The following is a 21,464-nucleotide window of genomic DNA, read 5'->3' on the forward strand; positions in this document are numbered from 1 at the left end:
GAGCATGACTGGAACAAGTATCACGTAAGCCCAGTAACTGTTGGGCTTAGCCATGTGAAATAGATTGAGAATTAGGAGCATAAGCACATAGAAACTGGTGACTGTGGGAGCGCTTTGAAATTAGCAAGCTAAACAATATTTTTTAGAGCACAGCCACTTTTTTGAACTGAATTAATATTTGAGAAAGGTATCACACTGATAGCCTAGAGAGAGATCGAAGCCCTTTGCGGCAAATCAAACTCATGGCATGCATAACACACAAGAAACAGTCTTTGGAGTGCTTCTCCACATAATGTGGGAATAGTTGGCTCAAGGTGTGTTTGCTTGCAAGCCACACACAACAAATGGCTTTCCTTAACCCATGTGATTGGATCCTGTTTCTGTTTGTTTTAGTCACTTGTAAAATGCTGTTTTGGGGAAAAAAAACACCTATTACCAGTAATATTAATGGAAGCATGGAAAGAAAGCAAATATTTATTTTACCTTTGAATGCATGTTCACAAAGATCCCCATCAAGAGACAGGAATTGTTTCCATCCATATGTTGAATTTCTTTTTGCCACAACAAATTTGCCACTCTCAAGTGCTAATTTGTACTGTGATGCACCAATCAACCCTTTTCCAAGGCAGCTCCACCACAGTGAGTGCTGAGCTGAATTGCATTCAGCCATGACCAATGGCTGCTCTTGGTTGCTGATATTGAGTCCTAGACAAGTGCTTCGGCCGATGTTGAAAAGATGCTGTTTAGAACCCCATTTCCATAACATGTATTTAGAAAGCTGAGTGCAGTCTTCAAGGATGAGCTTCGATGTCTCAGCTTTAACACATGTGTTGAGGGAATCACTTTGGATAATAAATATCCCTTTTTCTAGAACAAAAAAAACTCCATTTCAGTTCATTACAATGACTGGATTATTATCAATAACAGTGATAAGACATTCACAATGCAATCCAATGAATCTTTACTCAGTAGTAAGCAGCACAGGAGTGCAATGGGTCTTACTCCCAGTTAATTATATATAGATTGAATGAATGCATGAAAATCCTTTACTCATTCAAACTTACAACCAAACTTGCCCAGGAATGGCTTTTCCAAGCCTACTGAGTTTTCAGATAACCTTGGCTTTGAATCTGGTTACCCATTCATTTGAAAATAAAATTAATTTTCCTACAAATTGATAGTCATGGTTATTAATGAATTTATTATTAAGTACTGCAAAGTAAACTATGTCATACATTTATTACCTCAATATTCCAGGAGGAATGTCCCAACCTCTGAGACTATGTTTTCCCCTGGTTCCCAGATTACCTCTCTGTGGCAAATGGTAGGTGCAGGGATTGCCGCAGGACAAGAATCAGGCTTGTCAATATTTGTACGTTTTGTAGCATTTAAAAACATCTAGGCAAGTGCTCCTGCCAGAGAAGTCACCTCAGAACTATAACTTTAAAATTTAAAACTTTAAAAAAGGTGTTCCAGTTGTTAAAGATGTGTTGGGGAAGTATGCAAGTCCTTACCACTACAATGACACAGGTGCTAGCCAATAGGCACCTATGATTCTTGTGCAACGAGAGCGCACGTATTTGTCAGAACTTGGATGCCCACTAAAGTGAAAGTGTGGCATGTCTGGGCTACGCTGTCCTCCTCTGTCTCAGAACAAGACAAGGAAAATGCTATTTCCTCACAACAGACATTTACCTGAGGGGGAAATATTAGGATTACTAGCTCTCCGTAAGCTAAAAACAGTGCATAAACCACATAATGAAAAGATTGATTAGTGAGGCCCTCTAGTGAATGGCTAAGGGTGCTTCCAGTTGACCTGTTTATTGAACATTCATCCTGTTTTGTTTGCAGGGAGGTTAGGTGACAGAGCATCAAAGCAAGTGCTATCCCACACTTTCCACTGCATTTTTCCTGTCACTTTCCTTATTGCAAAAAGTCTCACCTTTTAAGGAAGCAGGTTTGAAGCACAAGGCCTCCCAATCAATTTTATCAGCACAACCTAACTTTGATAGTATACAATTGGATCCCACCTGAAAATGACATCTGTCTGGAATCACCCATACTATGCATTCCTAAGCTTGCTTATTCTGAAATCAGTTCTATAGAGGATTTCTTCTTATTATTATCCTAACACTTAATGCAAAAATAATCTTCTAAGCAATTTACAAAGGCTAAGAACCTTTTACACAAGTGTAAAAATCTAAAAGGTAAAGGTAAAGGACCCCTGACAGTTAAGTCGCGAATGACTCTGGGGTTGCGGCGCTCATCTCGCTTTACAGGCTGAGGGAGCTGGCGTTTGTTTGCAGACAGTTTTTCCGGGTCATGTGGCCAGCATGACTAAGCTGCTTCTAGCAAAACCAGAGCAGCGCACAGAAAGTAAAAATCTAAACAGCCATAATTAAAATACACAACGTAACAAAACAATTACAACTATACAGCTAATTAAATAGGAGATTCAATGGGGCTTCCTGTCTAGTTAGTAATGCCTCCCGGCTATCACTATTTTGCAGGAGGAATTCAAACACATATCAGAGCTTTGGATTTTTGCGATTAAAGTCAATTAAACAAAGCTAATGTGGCGCGGTGGTCTAAACCACTGAGCCTAGGGCTTGCCGATTGGAAGGTTGGCGGTTCAAATCCCTGCGACGGGGTGAGCTCCCGTTGCTCGGTCCCAGCTCCTGCCAACCTAGCAGTTCGAAAGCACTTCAAAAATGGCGTTTCCGCATGCTGCTCTGGTTTCGCCAGAAGCGGCTTAGTCATGCTGGCCACATGACACGGAAAAACTGTCTGCAGACAAACTTCGTTTCCCTCGGCCAGTAAAGCGAGATGAGCACCACTGTCAGGGGTCCTTTACCTTTACCTTTTTTAAACACAGCAAACCCACTTAAAAAGACAGAGAACTTTTTGCGTTTAGGGAAGTGATGTGGGGAAATGCATTGAGAAGTGTGGGTTTAACGAATGATTAGCGGGGCAGGTGCTTCAGTCACCCCACAAACAAATCGGACTTAATGCTCACTGGAAACTAGATATACTCTAATCATCAGTGCACAAACAAGTCAGGATGAATGAATGTTGCTTGGAGGAGCCCTAAGCCTGTTTAGGACTGCAGGCCAACAGCGCAACCCTAGCCATCCCTACTCAGAAGTAAGCCCTGTCGAATTCAGTGGGTTTACTCCTAGACTGGGCTGCAGTGCAACCCAAGTTATTTGGAGTGACAGTGCCACTTAAGCACGATGCCAAGCGTGCAGCGGCCCCCCTGGACTGGAAGATTAACGCCGGGGGAACTTGACGGCTGACTCACTGTGATAATAGCTGGAAGGGAATCAAAGGAGAGAGAGAGAGAGAGAGAGAGAGAGAGAGAGAGAGAGAGAGAGAGAGAGAGGGGAGACGCGCAGAAAAGAGCCGCCGCTTTCCATTCAGCGCCGTCCAAGGCAACTGCACTTTCCCAACAAAACCCCGGCCGCTCGGTCCAGCTGACTTACTCCAAAAGTAGGGCACTTGGTCGCGCGTCAAGGCGCCGAGCTCCTCTTCAGCCAAGCTGGAGCGAACTATCAGCATGGAGCAAGCCCAGACGAGCTGCAGCAGGGACTTGGCACGGGACATTTCCGCCGCGTTTTAAGAGAGGGGAAAACCTTCCCGCGGAGTTGGCAGGAGGAGGACAGCCCCCGTCCGGGAGAGCATGAATGGGGAGCGAGGGGAGGGAGAGCAGCTGCTTCTGTGGGGCTGAGCTGAGCAAGGCGGGAGGCGCTTCCCGCCCTTTCCGCCGGAGGGAGAAGAAACGCCGCAATTTCTTCTCTCTCGTTGCTGCAAGTTCCTCCCTCCCCTCCTGAGGGGAGGCGGATGTCAAGGAACCAGGCCGTGACCACGGCAGAAAGAAACAGGCAGGCCCTGCGGGGCGCTAAATAAATAAGCCACCTTTATGTTGGCAGCAGTAGCTAGTAAAATGGGGGACAGGCCACCTTGGTTCGCGGTGTTTTCCAGACGACGTGCTCCTCCTGGTTGGGTTGTGCGGAGGTTGCACTCGGACGCTTCCGCACCGCAGTTCATTGCGGCTTTGGCGCCGCTGGCGCGCGCCAGAGTTTGGCATGCGAGTAGCAACGGGAGTTTGCTGAACCCACCACGGGCTGGTGACGTGATGGAACGTAGGCTCCGCAGCTTGCCATTTGCAAAGCTAGCCCAGGGAGCAAGAGACAAGCATCTGAGCGAGAATCCTGCCCCACAACCATCTCCGGCGAAATTCCAGCTCCATAGGCGGAGATTGCTGCGTAAACAAAGGGCAACTTTCTTTGGCTCTTCTTATACAGCTTTAGTATCACTGGCGCCAACTAGTGGCATTAACTAGGAACCCGTTCCTACTTTAAAAGCTACCAGATCACATGTATTCCTGGTGCCACATTCAGGGGCCGTTTTATTTATTTATTGGCAGATTTATAGATTCCTCATTTCAAGGCGGATAATTATGTTTCCTAGAAACGTGGGAAGCTGCCGTATAACTGGCCCATGCCATGGCTCTTCCTATCCAAGTCTCTGGCTAGTAGCATTTTGTATAGTTTGTAGCAGAATCGTAACAAAATTAAATCCTATTGAATTCTATGGGGCTTACTGTCAAGACAAGCCTCTAGGATTGCAGCCAGGTAAATTGCTAGGTGACACTGGACTTAGTAACTAGGTGGAATCAGGAGTTTCCATCTACTGTTCTCGAATACTGATGTGCATTCTATGGGCACTTCCAGATTTGTATTTTTGGGTGGGATTCAACCACATCCGTGAACATTGGTCATTTTTAAAATAAAAAAAATATTGTTATTAAAGATTTTCATTAAATACAAAAGAACGCGCAATCTCACTTTTTCTGTTCAGATTGTATAGTCTTTTGGTTACATTCAGTGTAGGCCATGTTGACTGATGGGAGTTGGAGTCCTATAAACCTGGAGGTCTCTTGTCATGGGTGGCTTTTACTTATTATTATTTATAAATTTATATACTAATGGCATTATAAGCAAGTTTCTGCAAATAACTTTTCCAAATATATTAATGTTTATATATACATCTCAGTATTAATAAATTAAAACTGCAGCATTAATAAACATGTATAGGTTTGGGCTATAAAGTGGTAAAGGTAAAGGGACCCCTGACCATTAGGTCCAGTCATGGACGACTCTGGGGTTGCAGCGCTCATCTCGCTTTACTGGCTGAGCGAGCTGGTGTTTGTCCGCAGACAGCTTCCGGGTCATGTGACTAAGCCGCTTCTGGCAAACCAGAGCAGTGTGGTAGCCTTGTGCAAATACATATAGATGAAGCTCTTGGTTTTTTATGGGTCTTTCAAGCAAGAAGGACTGCAATTAACCCCTTGCTCCTGTCATATGCTCCTTCCATTCTCTCTCTCACCTACTCACACAGACAGATAACTGAGACTGACCTTAACTGTTGACTTATGGTTAACTGATGTTTGGAAGGTCGGACATGCATAAGGTTATAGAACTTGTAGCAAGTGGACTGCCATGCTAGTCTGGTTCCCCTACAGATGCCAGATTTACAGAACAACCCAGACCATGTCATTGATTTCAGTGAAGAAGCTTCCTCACAGATAAGTGGGGTTAGACTTGCAGCGTGGAACAACCACTGACAATGGGGTTTGAGACACATTTACACTGACTTTAACAGGGCTTGCTGTACATGGATGAATGGGCAGCAAGGTGTAAGTGGATTATTCAACTGTTAGGGAAATTACAGGGGAAAACTGCTTCTATGTTTACTCCAAATGATATTTGAGAGCTACCCAAAATTGATTCTTGGAAAGCAAAAATTATAAAAGATGTGTATTAGCATTTCTCACAGGTATGCCAGGAAGCCCCCAATGTTTTGTGCCACAACAGTTAAAGCACATTCATTACTTGGCAAGTTGTGTAGAGATAGATTTCAATTGATTCACATACCAGACCCATCTGCTTCCACTGATCATTGCACCTAAGAAAAGAAGGGTATTTCACCCTCACCCCAGCAAAATGGACCACATTGTTGGAAAGGAAACTGCATATATTTGCTGACCACAAGCCACCATGAAGAACTAGTTCTAGTCCACATATATCATTAAAAAAAATATGGCAAAATTCTGAAAAGTAGTGTTCTAAATAATAGAACAAATGATAATAATAATAATAATTTTTTTATTTATATCCCTCCCTCCCCAGCCAATTGCTGGGCTCAGAGCTCTAGATACAACTTGCATAGCATAGCAGGAGCTTTCTGTGTTCATAATAATTGATTACTATCAATGTCATTTGACCAGTGGGGTCTCATAAAAAGAAAGATATAATAAACACAATACACAGAAGTGCTTGGAATTCTAACAAGGAAAACCACGAAACTAAAAATAGACTTTTGCCTAAGGGAGCTTGCTACAATTTAGTGGAGACAGAAGCAACCAAATCCCCACTCTGTGACATCTAAAATGCCAGGTTTTAGAGGCCCATCCAGAACCTTTTGAACTTTCCATAAAGCTTTGTGAGAGATGCATCCAGCAACCAGAGGTGAATTTAAGACAATGTGAGTGTTGCACTGGGCATGCAATGCCTAATAAGCACTTGCCCAGCTTCTGGAAGGTGGTGTGGGGGTTCGGATAGAGTCCTCCTGCATCCTTTTCAAAGCCGGCCAAGTGCTTACCTGTGTAACTCTTGCAGTAAAATATTTTAAAGTGATTTTTTAAAAAAGAGGGAGGGAGGGAGGGAGGGAGAAGATTGTTGTGGGAGGAAATAAAGAGAGCCAGCCAAAGTTGGAACTTTTAAAACCAGCAACTTTGAGCCTCTGAAAAACTTTCTTGACAATCTTCTCTAATGGGAAAAGCCTTTGATTTGCTTGTCAACCTTAAGGGTTCAGCTCTTACAAAAAAAAGCTCTTACATCCTTCAGTGCTAAAGGATTGCCATAGTTAACCCTTGCTGCTAGGCTTGCAGCTCAATGGAACGTGCTAAAAGAAGGACCAGGGATTCCCATGACAAGTGCTTGAGCAGAACATGTAAGCCAGTAGTGAGGCTGTGTGGTCACTGTGTGGGCTTGGGCAATGGAACTTCCCCTCCCCCTCTTTCCTCCCCAATGCACCTCCCCCAAATCTGCAGCAGAGATTGGGGGGGACTCCCAGAGCAGGGGTTTTTTTTGAGATGGGGGAGAGGTTGAGGAAGGAGAGAGAGAGGAAAGAGTTGTTCCACTTGTGCATTGACTCTGTGGGAAACAACCCAGTGACGATATCCAATGTTAGGCATTCTCAAAGTAGAGCTTTTGAATGTGGATTTAATTCTATCAATTTCAGTTGGTTTACTCTAAGTATGATAAACATTGGCTACCACCCTATGTGAGTGACCCAAAATGATGCACATTTTTTCTGACTATCCTTGATCCATGTGGGTTATGCTCCATCCTTGCAGATAAAAAGATTGTATCTGAGTATGCTTCATAGCTTAGAAGAACACTCCGATACAATTTTTTGTATTTTTTGTAAGGGTGAAACCCACACAGATCAAGGATTCTTCCCTTACCATTCAGTATAGTCATATTAGAAAAAAATCCAAATTTGTGAAAGTCTTTGGCAAGCTTTTGCTTTTTTATTATGCCTGGCGTGTATAATCATGGTTCTTTTAAAGATATCTATCCATCTTTGCCAATTGGTGACAAAATGTTAAGACAGTGGAAAGATTTCAAAGTATGGACCATTTTCTGGAAATATAGAAAATGAAGATTTAGAGAGAGGATGATTGTAGGTAGGTTCTGCTGTAAATTACAGACCACGGATAGCCACTGTAGAGCTAAATCAATTCCAGCTTTCATACCCCACTGTGAAATATAAGCAGACATTCCCATGGTGTGCTTGAGAAGTATGATAGAGTGGCAATATAGCTCCTGTCAAAGACAGAGAAGGAATGTGCTCTTCATCACAGCAGGATATTAGCAAGAAGGATAAATATATATATGAATTTATATTAGGGAAGAAAAATGAGAACCAACAGAGAAAAACCCTGCAATTTCTCCAATATTTTACAACAGTGTAGATGAAAAATAATTATAATGCATATGTCTTCTCTATCCAACAATTACACATAACAGTGTAATAACCTGGAAAAGCAAGTTGACTACAAAAGACTACATTTATATGAAAGTTCTTCATAAAGCAGATGCAAAAATGAGCAGCAATGCTTGAGTTAGAGCAATGTTTTAGGAAGTTGCAACAACAAGATCTATGTCCAGAATTTGACCTGGGGTTATATAGGTATCACTACTGATATTGCCCAAAGTAATCAATAATGTAAGCTCTTGGACAAAATAGGTTGGGGGAAGAAAAGCAAAAACACTATAGGAAAGCAAATGGAGGTCTACGGGGATTGCTGGGGATAATTGAACTCTTTAAAGCAATTTGAGAACTTCCACAGTTGGCAGTATTTGTAGAAAATCTAAGCATTGTAAAACAATGCAATCTTCCTTCTTCACAAAATGTTTAAGAAACTTGCATCTGCAAATAAGATGGAGTGACTTTACTTGAAAGGGAGTAGAGGGGTAATTAGTATCTCATATAAACTTTTTAATATTATGCTTATGTGGCAAAAATATCTGGTCTGAACCAGATAGCCTGAGCTGCGATATTCTCTGTGTGATGGGATACCAGAATGTGCATCCAGAATGGTCATGTGATATGACTGTCCGTTGTAGAGAACTATATGCCTGAAATCTGGATTTGCGCAATCTTTTTATCCACGTTTGAGGGAAAAGAATAATGCAGACCTGTTTGCCCCATGTACAAGGCTCAGCATTGGGCACCTTCAGCATTTGCATTGAAGAGTGTATGGGTACATGCCCACTCTTCTGTAGAGGTGATACAAGTCATTTTGATTTATATCTGATTAAGTCAGAGGTTCCAAAACTGTGGTCCATGGACTAGCTTAATTCAGGTGTCCTGTGTTGTGGAAATTATGATATGCTTTTCCATGCTTCAGGAAAATCCAGGTGGACATGTGAATTCAAGTGACGGTGGCAATACACACATGTAATTAAATATATATGTTAGATACTGAATAGGGATCCAAAGCTCTTTCTTGAAAGTCAGTGTGATGTGTGGTGGCCCTGAGATAAACATTGTGAAATTGTGACACCCACCCACCTGAGTTACTTACAAAACAGCAGGAATCAGTACCAAATGTTGTGACACATGATGCCCACAAATTATAAGCTTTATGGTTCAAAACCATGCCCAGGATATTTGATTTGATATAGAATCTGGAAATCTGTGCAAAAGTGCTTGATTAGAACAATTCTGATTACATATCAACATTTTAAAAAGAAAATAAAAACTACTTAAAATGTCAGGTTTTAATTTTTTATTTTATTTAATGCATGCCATTCACACAATATTTACATATAAAAAAAACCTCGTAACAAAATGCCCAAGGGAATCCAATTAGTAAAATGTAGTTTTGGCCTCGTTTAAGGTCCAGCCTTGGGTCAAAACTATTTCAGGAAACATAACTGTTTAGACATTTCCAGTGTCTTCACCAAGTACATTCATACTATGAATAACACAGTGAAAGTTTGCTCTGGGAGAAAAATAATAATCAAATACCACTTCATGGTAGAAAAAAAAGCCAGCTAAACCCTCCATCTTTTCTCTCACCTTCTAAAAGGCAAGAGGCACTCTGCAAAAAGACTTCTTTTTTGTATAACTACATATACAAAACAACATTTTAAAGCAAATGTAAGTTCTATTTTGTGCAATAGGATTTACATCCTAGTGGCGGGGCAATCCTATACATATTTATATGAAGTAAGTGAGGCTTCCTTCTGAGTAGAGATATATAGGATTGCACTGTAAGTCTATTTAAAATTGCAGCCTTAGTTGTGGGGAATTTTATTAGCCAAACACAGAAACCTTTCCTAAGTCTGATTACTTTTAGTACCAGAATCTTTCACCATGTCAGGGCTTTAACTTCCACATCAGAGAAAGAAATTCAACAGGTTTTGAAAGCAGTAGTGTTAAAATATTGAGTTTATGCCATGTGGCTATTAACAGCATAGGAATCGTGCCTCAAAAAAGTGGCAACTAACATCTTCCATCACTTACTGCTTATGAGTAAAGCTACATTCTGTTTTGTCATTTGGACACAAATGCAATGATTAATGAACATGCAGCATTTTATTGAGATGGCTCACGTGTATTTTTTATAATGATCTGCTTTCTGAGGTGATTTGCAAAGGAATGCACATAGCTGCCACCTTTGTTGAGGTGAGTAGGGAAGTTTCTATATGCACAATCTCTGTGTGTACACCTCAGAACATAGAGCATCCTAAGAGAGGTTTGGCTTCAGGCAGTGATACCCGTTTACTCTTGACAGGTCTCTCCAGCGTCTGGCTATGATGTTTCTGGCTGCTGAGAGTAGATGAGTTTATAGTGTGCATGGGCATTATTAACTTGGAAGATGTTTAGTAGGGCCAGTTCTGGGATGACCTCTAATAGCTGTTTAGTTACTTTGCTTATTTCTTGTAGGACTGTTGTCCAGAAGGGTTGGATTTTGGGACATTCCCACCACATGTGGAAGTATGTGCCTGTGGAACTGCAGCCTCTCCAGCATTTGGGTTACTTCACATCCAGTTCTGAATTCTGACACAGAAAATGAGTTCTCATAGATCAAATTAAGCTATGACTACGGGTCTTCCAACCATGAAAAGCACATATTCTGTCATCCTAAACTATTGTACCACTATAGCATATTAATAATAAATTTTGAACAAATTTAGTAAATGTAACATTTTTTCAAACTATTCCCCTCCCACCCCTAAAATCATTCAGGGTGCTAAAATATATCCGCAGCAGATCCGGGTTGTCTTTCCTTTTGCCTGTATGTTACATTTTTAAATGTTGTTGTTGAGCCTCTGTACAATGGGTTGATTCCCTAGAAAAGAGCGGGAAAATTGTATTCAATAAACCACTTCATATTTGATTCTGTGGCATTTTTTTTTTACTGCATTTGGTTTTTTAACAAAGACAGTTAATAAACAGATCTGTACTTAAATCTGATGTTAAATGAAAAATGCAAACAACTGAAGTAAAATATTTTGTATATTTCCCAAGAAATAACTTAGGCCAGGGGTCTGCAACCTTTAAGACAAAAAGAGCCACTTGGACCCGTTTCCGAAGGAAAAAACAACCTGGGAGCCGCAAAACCATTGTGACATTTAAAACAAATATATCTCCGGAGCCGCGATCTGACAGCGGGCGGAAAGGTGACGTCGGGACGGTGCGTGACTAATGCACGCACCGCCCCCATGCGACGTCACAGCCAGTACAGCACCCGCCACAGTGGCGAGTGTCGGGGCGCACAATGCGCCTCCTCCCCTCACTAGTATCCACCCCGGAGCCGCGGCAAAGGTGTAAAAGAGCCACATGCGGCTCCGGAGCTGCGGGTTGCAGACCCCTGACTTAGGCCATCGAAGGGTCATGATGATCCTATTTATTTTCTATTTCTGCAGAAGTATAACAGAAACAAGTTAGTCTATTTCGCATAGAATTAGTAGTATACTATATTAGTTGTCCTGTGTTAAAAAATGCAATCTCTAACTAAATTTGTGCTTGTATATAACAAAGTAACTCCACTGAATGGGATTGTGGTGTCAAGCAATTCATTCCTCCTGCTCTTAATTGCTTGTTCATGGAGCATAAATGATAAAACAAATTACAAGCTCTTCCTATTAATGGCAATTTAATTTGATATTGCTACAAGCATTGTTCTTCCTGCTGGAAAAGGCTTTTCACATGTCATACTTCACTATGTTCTATACGTCCATTGTTCCTTTTAACTCAGAAAGCCTATCTAGCTTCTAGCATCACAAGACATAGCCTCTCTTATAGATTGTAGGGCTTAGGTAGAGAAAAGCGCAGCATAGGTTGTTGGCTATCCAGTGTGATACTGGGCTTTAAAATTTAATTGTTACCTCAAAGCCAATTAGTAAGATGCACACACTGGAATTCCTTGCATGAGGAGGATGCCACTAAGCAGGGATAGGGAACCTCCACCAGCCCCTGTAAGCATGGCCAATGGTCAGGGATGGTGAGAGTGCAACAACATCTGGAGGAGTGAAGAAGTGGAGGCAGAGGGGTGGAACACAGATTCTCCATATGAAGCTGCTGGGGTTTGGGGAGAGAGCTGAATCTCCTCAGCCATAATGCCATTGCCACTTGGCCTTAGCAGTTTGGCCAGGGAGAGCCTGCCTCTACACACTCAAGAAATGGGCAGGGAAGTTTGCCAGTAAGCTGAAACACAGAGCTAGAGAAACTGTACGTGCTTCTCTCCCTCTCAGATATGGTGGTACACTTCCACTGGGAAGTAAACCCAGGGGGTGACATTTCATGAAGAGTCAGACATCTACTGGGTTGAAAGCAGCACATGCCTTTGTTGCATGCTGCCTTCTATATAGATGTTAATAAGTTCTGCCTGGGCCAAATTGATCTTCAGATGTGAATATATTTACTCCTTACTTTAGACACTTTCAGGAAAGAACTATGATGTTTCCTTGCGTATTCTGAAATATCCTTATTTTACACATTTCAACAATTTTAATGGCACTATGTTCAGGTATGTCTTAGTGAGTCAGTGGAGTACACTGCAGAACATTCAGTTTTTCTTGAAACACAAAATCTACCCAAAACATGTAGCAGCTGCCATTTCGCAACTGAATAAAATAAAGAACTATGAAATTTTACGTACTGTTTGCCATTTGGCCTTCGATCTCTCTGCTTCAAAATTAGCGACTTCTTTGCGGTCATGAAATGAAACAAACAGTTTCCATATGCAAAGCAAGACAACCCCAGTGAGGGAGATAGCAATCGAAAGACCCAACACAATCATTGTAATATTTGGAGGTTGTGGACAGGCTGTAAAAAGAAAGGAAAACCCACATATATGGTTACAAATTAGGCTACACATTTGAAAGATGCTCTGAGTGGTTTAGTTCTGTATGCTTTTCATGTAAAGATTGGCATCCTAACCCAGATCCCAGAGAAACAACAAGGGATGTTATGTATGCTGGCTGCCTCATTCACTTCATTTCATGAGGAAATTCTGCATGCATGAAGGAATGCACATGTGGAGCTCCACCCATCATTCAAATGAATAGGACAAATTTTGGGAGCATCCACAGTAAATCAGATGATACATAGCTGAAAATAAACTTAGCATTGTCAGCCAGGCTGATTTCTTTTCCATATTGCTTCTTATCAATGGTTGTGTAAGAAACAAATATCTTAGGTGCACTTTCTTAGCTCATTGAAGAACAGTCTCTCTATAACTTATTGGCTTCCAGACTGAAAACTGGACCTCCTCTTCAGCTCCCTGTACCCCTGAAAAGCTTCTCTGGTTGGGGGTCAGTGGATTCTCAGTGGATTCTCTGCGGAAATTTCAGAGGCGGTTTTAGGGCACTGTGACTGGTGTGGTGACACTACTACAACAGAACATGAGAGGTGGGGTGCACCGATATTTTTTGCGTTGCACAAGGTGCCACTGAAATTTGAGAGCCCAAAGTCTTCCACTGGTGGAATGGAGCATTTCCAGGGAGTGTTACCCAAAATATGGTTGAGCTCCACTTGCACATGATCCAACTGTTTGATTTTGGCCAGTTTGCTCTCCACTGCCCCCAACCTCAGCAAAGGAAAATGTGTGTGTGTGTGTGTGCGCATGCTATTCAAGAGTGCCCCTAGATGCTATGGAGAGGATTTTCAGGCAGATAGTAGAAAGGATAGGAATGGAAAATGGTAAAAACCCCTTCTGAGAGCGTCCTCCTCCTTGCAGTTCTCAGGATCCAATCCAAATTTCCAGACCAACTTTTAAAAATATATATACTTGTTAGTAGTGTATGTAAGAAATTATTTACCAAACCCAGTTGCCTACCTTTTTGATTTATGCTACGAATGGTTGTTTTTCCCTGTTCATCAGCTGCCATTTGAAATGTGATAGCACATTCATTTTCTCCAAGTAACAAACAAGGAACAAATTTATCTTCCATGATATCTGTGGGGGGAAACACTTTTTTTCAGGTCAAAAACCATTCATCATGCAGTAACCATGCAGATTAAAGGATTTATATCACAAGGCTGTTTTCAACAGGCACTAAGGAAGGAAGCTAAAATACTTAAAAGAATTTCACACAATACTTCTACCACTAAAAGCGTTCGCCCCCCCTTGTTTTTGTTACACTTTGCACTTAGGTTTCAGTTGAGAAGGTCCAGGTGTTGTCAATCTGCATTGACCATCAAGAGCACCCACCAAGTCTGCTGTAATTTGAAATTCAATGAATTGGAAATACTTCCAAGAAAGATGTCACAGCTATTTAGGGAATATAATAGCCCTGATTATAGTACAAAGTAAATAATATGTTCTCTTTGTTTGTTTTTTTGCTACTGGTAGTATGTCTAGACTGTGTTTCAATGCATAGCATGTTCACTTCTCAGAAAAAGAAAGGAAGGATACTGATCCTTTTCAAAGGAGCTGCCACATATTGCTTCCAGAATGTTGTTATAAAGATTAAGGTAAAGTGCATTTCAATAGTGATTAAATCAAAATCTTATGAAAAGAACTGAAGCTTTTGGAGAATTCTAATGTTGCTCACTGAAAAATAGATAAAAATGAATCTAATATTAACCTAAGATTTTCCTATTTTTATTTGCCTCTGTGCATTTAATATGATTCTGCAAAAAAATGTTTTCACCTAAATAGGAAAAAAAATTATGCCCATTCAAGAGCCTAGAAGGGATGGGTTTTGTGTGAAGAACTGTGACTGGCTACAAAAAGGAAGAACAATGGAATCTGAATCAGTTCACTTTAATGTACCTACAGATGCTAAACGTCAAGTCTACAATCCACAAACTATTTTCAAAAAAACAGCAATAATGGTCCTCATGAAAGTTCCTCTGAAATCTATAGCCACACCATGTAAAGTACCGTATTGGTGTAATTGGCAGAAACAAACAGTTTGCTGAAAGATTCCGCTTGCCCTCCAAACAACCTTATTTATATGTACTTATTTGGTAGTAACTTCCATTGAACTTCAATGGGTTTCCTTCCAAGCAAAATGCATATAATTGATGTGCATATCTTGACAGTGGGGCAGAGGACAGAAGGAGGGAAGGACAAGGCAAAGATAACAAGGTGGGGATAATTGTAACTGAAAACACTACAACTTTGAAAAAGTTGACTGCCCATGTATGACCATTCTCTGGGCCTAAATGAGGCCTAGGTGAAGACAGGATCTTCCCATACCAATGCAGAAAAATGGCAGGAGAATGCTTCTCCCCACAAGCGTCATGAGTTAGGATGCGCATATGCACTTCCCTCATCATATCACTGGAATAGCATGTTAGCTATTGGTCTTGCTGAAATTGTGGTGGATTCATGGAAAGTAAGCAGAGTTTGTGTTCCACTAAGGTTGCATACTCAGCACACACTGAAAGCACATGGCTTCCCCTAAAGAATCTTTGAACTGTAGTGTAAGGGTGTACACTTAAGCTACAGTTTTCAGGATTCTTTAGTGGAAGCCATGTGCCTTCAATGTATGTAAAAGAAATCCTCTGCACAAATTCTCACATGCATAGGGGATCCTTTTACAGTGCTTTGCTTCCCTTCACCCAATTCTCTGCTACCAAGAAATATCCTGTTGTATATATATATATATATATATATATATATATATATATATATATATGCAGGTTTTGGTGTCTTCGGGTGTCTTCCCGTGTAAGAGTTGGGGTGTCTAGGCGACGTTTCGACGAGGTCTCACTCGTCATCTTCAGGCTGGTGCTTTCGGCTTCTTGTTACTGGAACAGAGCAGGATCTCAGTGTTTGAGTTCCTATAAATACTGTTGAGGGGGTGTGGTGTATAGCCTCCAACGTTCTGGGCAGAGAGGAAGTTCCCAGGTTAGTGTGCCTTTTCTTCTTTTGTTCCTTAATTACTTGAGGGATATCTTGAGTGATTTCTTGAGTGATATTCTGAGTACCACTTAGGTGGGTCATTAGGTGTGGATTAGTTGCTAAAGCTTTCGTGTCTTGACCTCTTGAGCTTGTGAAGAGTTTTTCTGAGAAGATGGCAGTACTGCACTTAGTTGTGCTCTGGCTTGGCTTCGTGTATAGGGGCGAGCTGTGGTTTTGTGCCCTGTGCCAGCCAGATCTGTGTAGGGATTGCAGGGGGGTGCAGCATCCGGAGGTGCCCCTATGGTTTGGCTACTGGATGGTGTCTGTAATTTATCTGTGGAGAGGGTCTGGGTTTGGGTCTGGTGTGGTTGATTGGTGATGGCGTTCTGTGTGCCTCTGGTTCTGGTGTCGGTTTTTGTGGGGAGGGCTAATTTCCAGATGTCTGGCAGGCGGGACGTGTCGTCACGCTTGTTCATGTTGTGAGGGTGTTTCTCTATCTCGATGGCTTCCATGATTATTCTCTTGTGGTGATGTTCCATGTTAAAGAGCAATTTGGAATCTGTAAAATTAATTTCGTGTCCTGTTTCTTTCATGTGTTGGAAAAGAGAGGAAGTTTTTTCTTCTTTTTTGACGGCATTCTTGTGTTCTGCGATACGTGCATTTATTCGTCTGTTTGTTTGTCCAATGTACGTGGCTGGGCAGACTTTGCAGGGTATTTCATAGACCCCTTGGTTTTCCAACTGGATTTTATCTTTGGGGTTTCTGAGGATATTGGCTATTTTTTGGTTGGTGCAAAAGGCTGTTTTGATATTGTGTTTATGGAGGATTTTGCTAATTTTATCTGTAGTGCCCTTGATATAAGGAAGGAGGGCCATGCCATTGTTTTCTTCTGTGTCTTGGTTTTTGGGGGGTGTTTCTTTTTGAAGATGACGAGTGAGACCTCGTCGAAACGTCGCCTAGACACCCCAACTCTTACACGGGAAGACACCCGAAGACACCAAAACCTGCATTCCTATACCCGTGAAAATCTACGAAAGCAAATATATATATATATATATATATATATATATATATATATATATATATGATGTTGGTACAGAATGTAAACATCAGTTTATTGTCTCTATCTGAAAAGCCTTTCATTTGTTCCTAGCAATTTGGGGCAACCATCGTCAAGATGCTGATCTACTAAAAACACCTCATTTAGGTGTTTGACCTAATTATTATATCTGTGAGGTCATGTCTGTGAAGTGTTTACAGCACCCCAGATGATCTTACTTGATCTCAAGAACTACAGTTTTGTCTGTTATTCATATTTGTTGTGGATGGGAATAGAGTTGACAAATGACTTCATGTAATAGATAAAAAGAATGAGTCTCATCCCCCCCCCCTTTTAGAGAAGCTCTACTTCTTGGTCAGCTATTTGACATCAGTAGTTCTGGGGTCAACAATGAGTCTGGTTTGTAAACCGGAAAGAGAAATTGCTTCTCTTCCTGCTTTAAAGAATTTAACAATTCCTATCCAAGTTTGAGGATGAAAGGTGAAATTTCTTTCAAGAAGGGCCCTTCTCCTGTACCTTTAACAAATTTAGCAGGTAAAAATTTTTGTAGCACAGAAATCATTGTGTGAGATAAAGAATATTTTCTGTAGGCAGATGAGGTCACCACCTTCTGCTGCTAAACAGTTCTGGATAAGGGGCAGTGCCTGCCTCAGAGCAAAATAGATTTTAAAAGCTTCATATGGTTCATTTCCCTGCATCAAGTTGCAGTTAAAAGAAAGGCACAGGAGTACCTGCTAAAACATTGCCAGCCCTGAACCTGAAATTGTTGTAGCACTTTTCTATTTGACTAGTGCTAGTGTCAGGGAGCTCATCTATTCTCAGCATTTCTTTATTTTGCAAACAAAGCCCATAAACATCTACTCTTTTCATCTTCCTTCACATTGGATCACATTGCTGTAAACTGAGATAATCAGTTCTGTTGTCAGCATAATGAATCTGTTGCATACATTTAGTTACGTAAACATTTGACCTTGAACACCAGGATTTACTCTCTGCACACTAAATCAGGTAGACATATAAGTCATATGCCTGATGTATTTATCCTATGTATACATCTAAAATATTATATCTTTAATGCTAAGATTTCTGACATGAATTCTTAGAGCAAGATGCAATAGAATAAAATAACCAATTACACATTAACAGTTAAAAACATACAGTCCAATCTACACTTTATATTGAATAAGCTACCCCCACTTCCTGAAGGAAGACCTTAGATCAGGGATGAGCAACCTGAGGCCCTCCAGATGTTGTTGGACTATAACTCCCATCACCCCTGCCCACTGGCCATGCTGGCTAAGGCTGATGGAAGCTGAAGTCCCACAACATGTGTAGGGTCACAGAGATTCTTCATTTCAATAATAAAATAACAGAATGACTTGAAAAATACAAGCAGCAGCATGTAATAAATACTACTGGGGAGAAATAGGCCTACAACCAACGGTGCCTAAGCAATACATTTAAATAAATAAATGCACTACATACCTTCTCCACTACTGACAGTCGCATCAACCAATTTACATTTCTCAGCGCACTCTTCCTGAGACTGATCATTAGAAGCTAAATAGCATTCTACGCAGCTCCTGAGAAAAAATGATTCAACAGCTCATCAATCTCTGTCAGTTACAAGGCACCAGGAACAAAAGGGAATACATATGTAGTGTTCATTTTCAAAAGTAACTTACAAAAGATCTACATGGGTCAATAAGTAGTACTTAGCAGTGTTATGTGTACTGCATTTAAAAACTCTGAAGAAATATCCTGCAGTTAAGTCTTTTCCTGCATTTCCCCCTTCCTTCTTCAAGCTCTCATTGGATATAAAACACAAGAGGGCAACATTATCCATGTACAGCAGCTTTCAAACTGTGTGTTGCGACACATTAGTGTGTTGGCTGCAGTGTGTAGATGTGTCACGCAAACCCTCCCCACACTCCTCCCAGGGCTGGAAAAGGGTTAGCGTAACCTCCGATTTGCTAGTAAAACTGAATTACTGTGTTGCAAAATGATGCAAAACTGAATTACTGTGTCATGAAATGATGCACCTCTAAAAAAGTGTGTCACCAACATGAAGAGTCTGGAAAGCTCTGATGTACAGCATCAATGAAAACCTTAGTAAATCTGAGGCTTGATTAGCATTATGTGCTCTCTACAGGGCTTTCCTTAGGCTTATTCCAGAGGCTGCAGCTGAATGTGGTGGCAAGATTGCTAACTGGAGTGATTGATTGCCAGCACGTAACAGTTGTGTTACAGGATCTGCACTGGCCGCTATGAGGCAGTTGTAGCTATTGGTCTATAAAGCCCAGGGCATACCTAGGCTGTCACCTGCCAAGGGCACAGACTCGGGGGTTGCAAAGATCACGCCTCTCTACTCCGACTTGGAGTGACTAGGAGCCCACCTGCCCATCCACATGCTTCCTCGCTGCTCTTCTGCTGCTCTGGGTGGAAGGGTGAGGCATGTAGTCTCTTCTGGGCACTTCCACAGCAGGGCTCCAAGGGTACAAGTGGTGGGTGCAAGGGAGCTTAGGTATGCCTCTGATAAAGCCCTTAACAACTTGACACCAGGGCACCCAAGAAGTAAATAGTTACTAAAAAATGCCTTGGGTTTTATTATGGTTTTTTTTTATTTGCTTGTTTACACAGACTATTGTTGTAGAACAGAACTTTGCTCTAGAATGGGATATATAATTTCCAAAGTCGACTTGACATATAGATAAAGGCTGCAGGTGCAATATATAATTTTAACTACTTAAACCTCATTAAAATCCAAGGGACTAAAATGTGCCTGACTTTGGGTCCGGTATGGCCTATGACTTTAGCCTTTAGTCATAATCAAAACTGGGTTCCTAATAGACCTTCCCCAAGTGTAGCATCATGATAAAAGGGAAGAAAGAAAAAGAAACCCTATTTCTTCTCTTAACGGAAGTCGCTAGCATATTAGTCACATTTCTTAAAAGGTACAAATGAAAATATTAGTTAAAATTAAATGTGTTTGTTGATTTAACTGATGGCTAGAAATGACATAATTAAATTCATTGAAGAATTATGCAGAAAGAAAAAACGTATCTGAATTGATCTAATTGATCTAACACCCACACAAGTTAGTGGAAAGGTTGTTAATTATTCATCTGCAATTGAAGCCAGGTCTGAGCTTCCTAGTTAAAGAACGTAATGAATGACATTCATGAAAGAAATTTACATGTATTTTCATACAACCTACCAGAAAAATGACTAATTTAACGATAACTTGAACTGGAGTTCAAGGAGTGCAACTTGATCCTATGAGTAATTCTGCCAGCAAATACGTGTTTCATACAGGTCACAATGACCACTCTGCTTGCAAAAGCCATGATATGGGGCATTGCCTTGATGTTGCAATCCAAACCATGGCACAGCAACAGTAGTGACTAATTTTTATTTTAATAGTTGTTTTCCCCACTTTGGTGTTTGCCACCCTGGGCTCCTTTGGGAGGACTGGTGGGATAGAAATTGAATAATAATAACCAGTGCTTTTTTTGGGGGGGGGAGAGAGTAAAAAGAGAGAAGTGCTGGTACTCTTTACCAATGAATACCAGCATAAAAAGCAGCGGCGGCAGCAGCAGCAGCAACAACAACAACAGGACATTGAAAAATATATCAGGAAATAAAAGGTAACAGATAAAGGTAAAGGACCCCAAACAGTTAAGTCCAGTCAAAGGCGACTATGGGGTGAGGTGCGGCTCTCATCTCGCTTCAGGCCGAGGGAGCCGTCGTTTGTCCACATACAGGTTTCCGGGTCATGTGGCCAGCATAACTAAACCACTTCTGGCATGATGGAACACTGTGGCAGAAGCCAGAGTGCAGGGAAATGCTGTTTACCTTCCTGCCACAGTGGTACCTATTTATCTACTTGCACAGGTGTGCTTTCGAACTGCTAGGTTAGCTGGGACAAAGCAATGGGAGCTCACCCCATCGTGCTGATTCGAACTGCCAACCCTCCGATCAGCAAGCCCAAGAGGCTTAGTGGTTTAGACCACAGCGCCACCTGCACCCTTTGTATCAGGAAATACAGTAAATACACAAGACACAGCTGGAATGGTGAACAAAACTCAGCACCCTTGAAATATTGCTATACTTTTGGACATGCGACAGAAACAGACATTTCCAGACATTTAAAGGTGTATAATTTACCGTTTAGAAGTGCAAGGGTCGGCATAGGGTGAGTATTTTTCACACGTGCTTCCTGAAACCCCAGGATTTGTGCACACACATTTTCCACACATGCATTCACCTCTCCCACTGCAGATTGTGCCGTCAGCAGAAGCACAGCTATTGGTGTCAGTGGTGCAGTTACAGTATTCACCCGTCCATCCACTGTGGCATCTACACTGACCACAGTCACAGTAGCCGTTACCTAAGGAAAGTCATGGAGGTTAGTTCTTGTTTTGATTTCTGTTCTCCCCCAAGCCAAAGTCTCAAAGCCCAGAATAA

The 21,464-nt window shown here is 41.4% G+C and overlaps 2 protein-coding genes across 8 annotated transcripts in view; both read right to left on the reverse strand.

Annotated features, from left to right (window-relative positions):
• Window positions 1-4,332, reverse strand: part of PLA2R1 (phospholipase A2 receptor 1) — a 62,236-nt gene extending 57,904 nt beyond the window's left edge. Inside the window, exons 1-2 of one of the 3 annotated variants that reach the window (XM_083493235.1) lie at window positions 3,483-4,330; window positions 484-867 (exon numbers count right to left, since the gene is read on the reverse strand). In XM_083493235.1, coding sequence (XP_083349361.1) covers window positions 484-867; window positions 3,483-3,603 — 505 coding nt within the window. In that variant the 5' untranslated portion in view covers window positions 3,604-4,330. Of the gene's footprint in view, window positions 1-483; window positions 868-3,482 lie in introns of all 3 variants that reach the window. The other 2 variants (XM_083493234.1, XM_083493238.1) reach the window with 2 other exon arrangements.
• A 5,014-nt stretch (window positions 4,333-9,346) lies between these two features.
• Window positions 9,347-21,464, reverse strand: part of ITGB6 (integrin subunit beta 6) — a 72,440-nt gene continuing 60,322 nt past the window's right edge. For all 5 annotated transcript variants that reach the window (XM_083493854.1, XM_083493852.1, XM_083493851.1 and 2 more), the window contains 5 exons: window positions 21,165-21,387; window positions 18,483-18,580; window positions 13,922-14,041; window positions 12,743-12,909; window positions 9,347-10,930 (listed from right to left, as the gene is read on the reverse strand). In XM_083493854.1, coding sequence (XP_083349980.1) covers window positions 10,832-10,930; window positions 12,743-12,909; window positions 13,922-14,041; window positions 18,483-18,580; window positions 21,165-21,387 — 707 coding nt within the window. In that variant the 3' untranslated portion in view covers window positions 9,347-10,831. The remainder of the gene's footprint in view (window positions 10,931-12,742; window positions 12,910-13,921; window positions 14,042-18,482; window positions 18,581-21,164; window positions 21,388-21,464) is intronic.

The sequence above is a fragment of the Podarcis liolepis genome, assembly GCF_965112155.1.
Source record: "Podarcis liolepis genome assembly, chromosome: 1".
Lineage (NCBI taxonomy): Eukaryota > Metazoa > Chordata > Lepidosauria > Squamata > Lacertidae > Podarcis > Podarcis liolepis.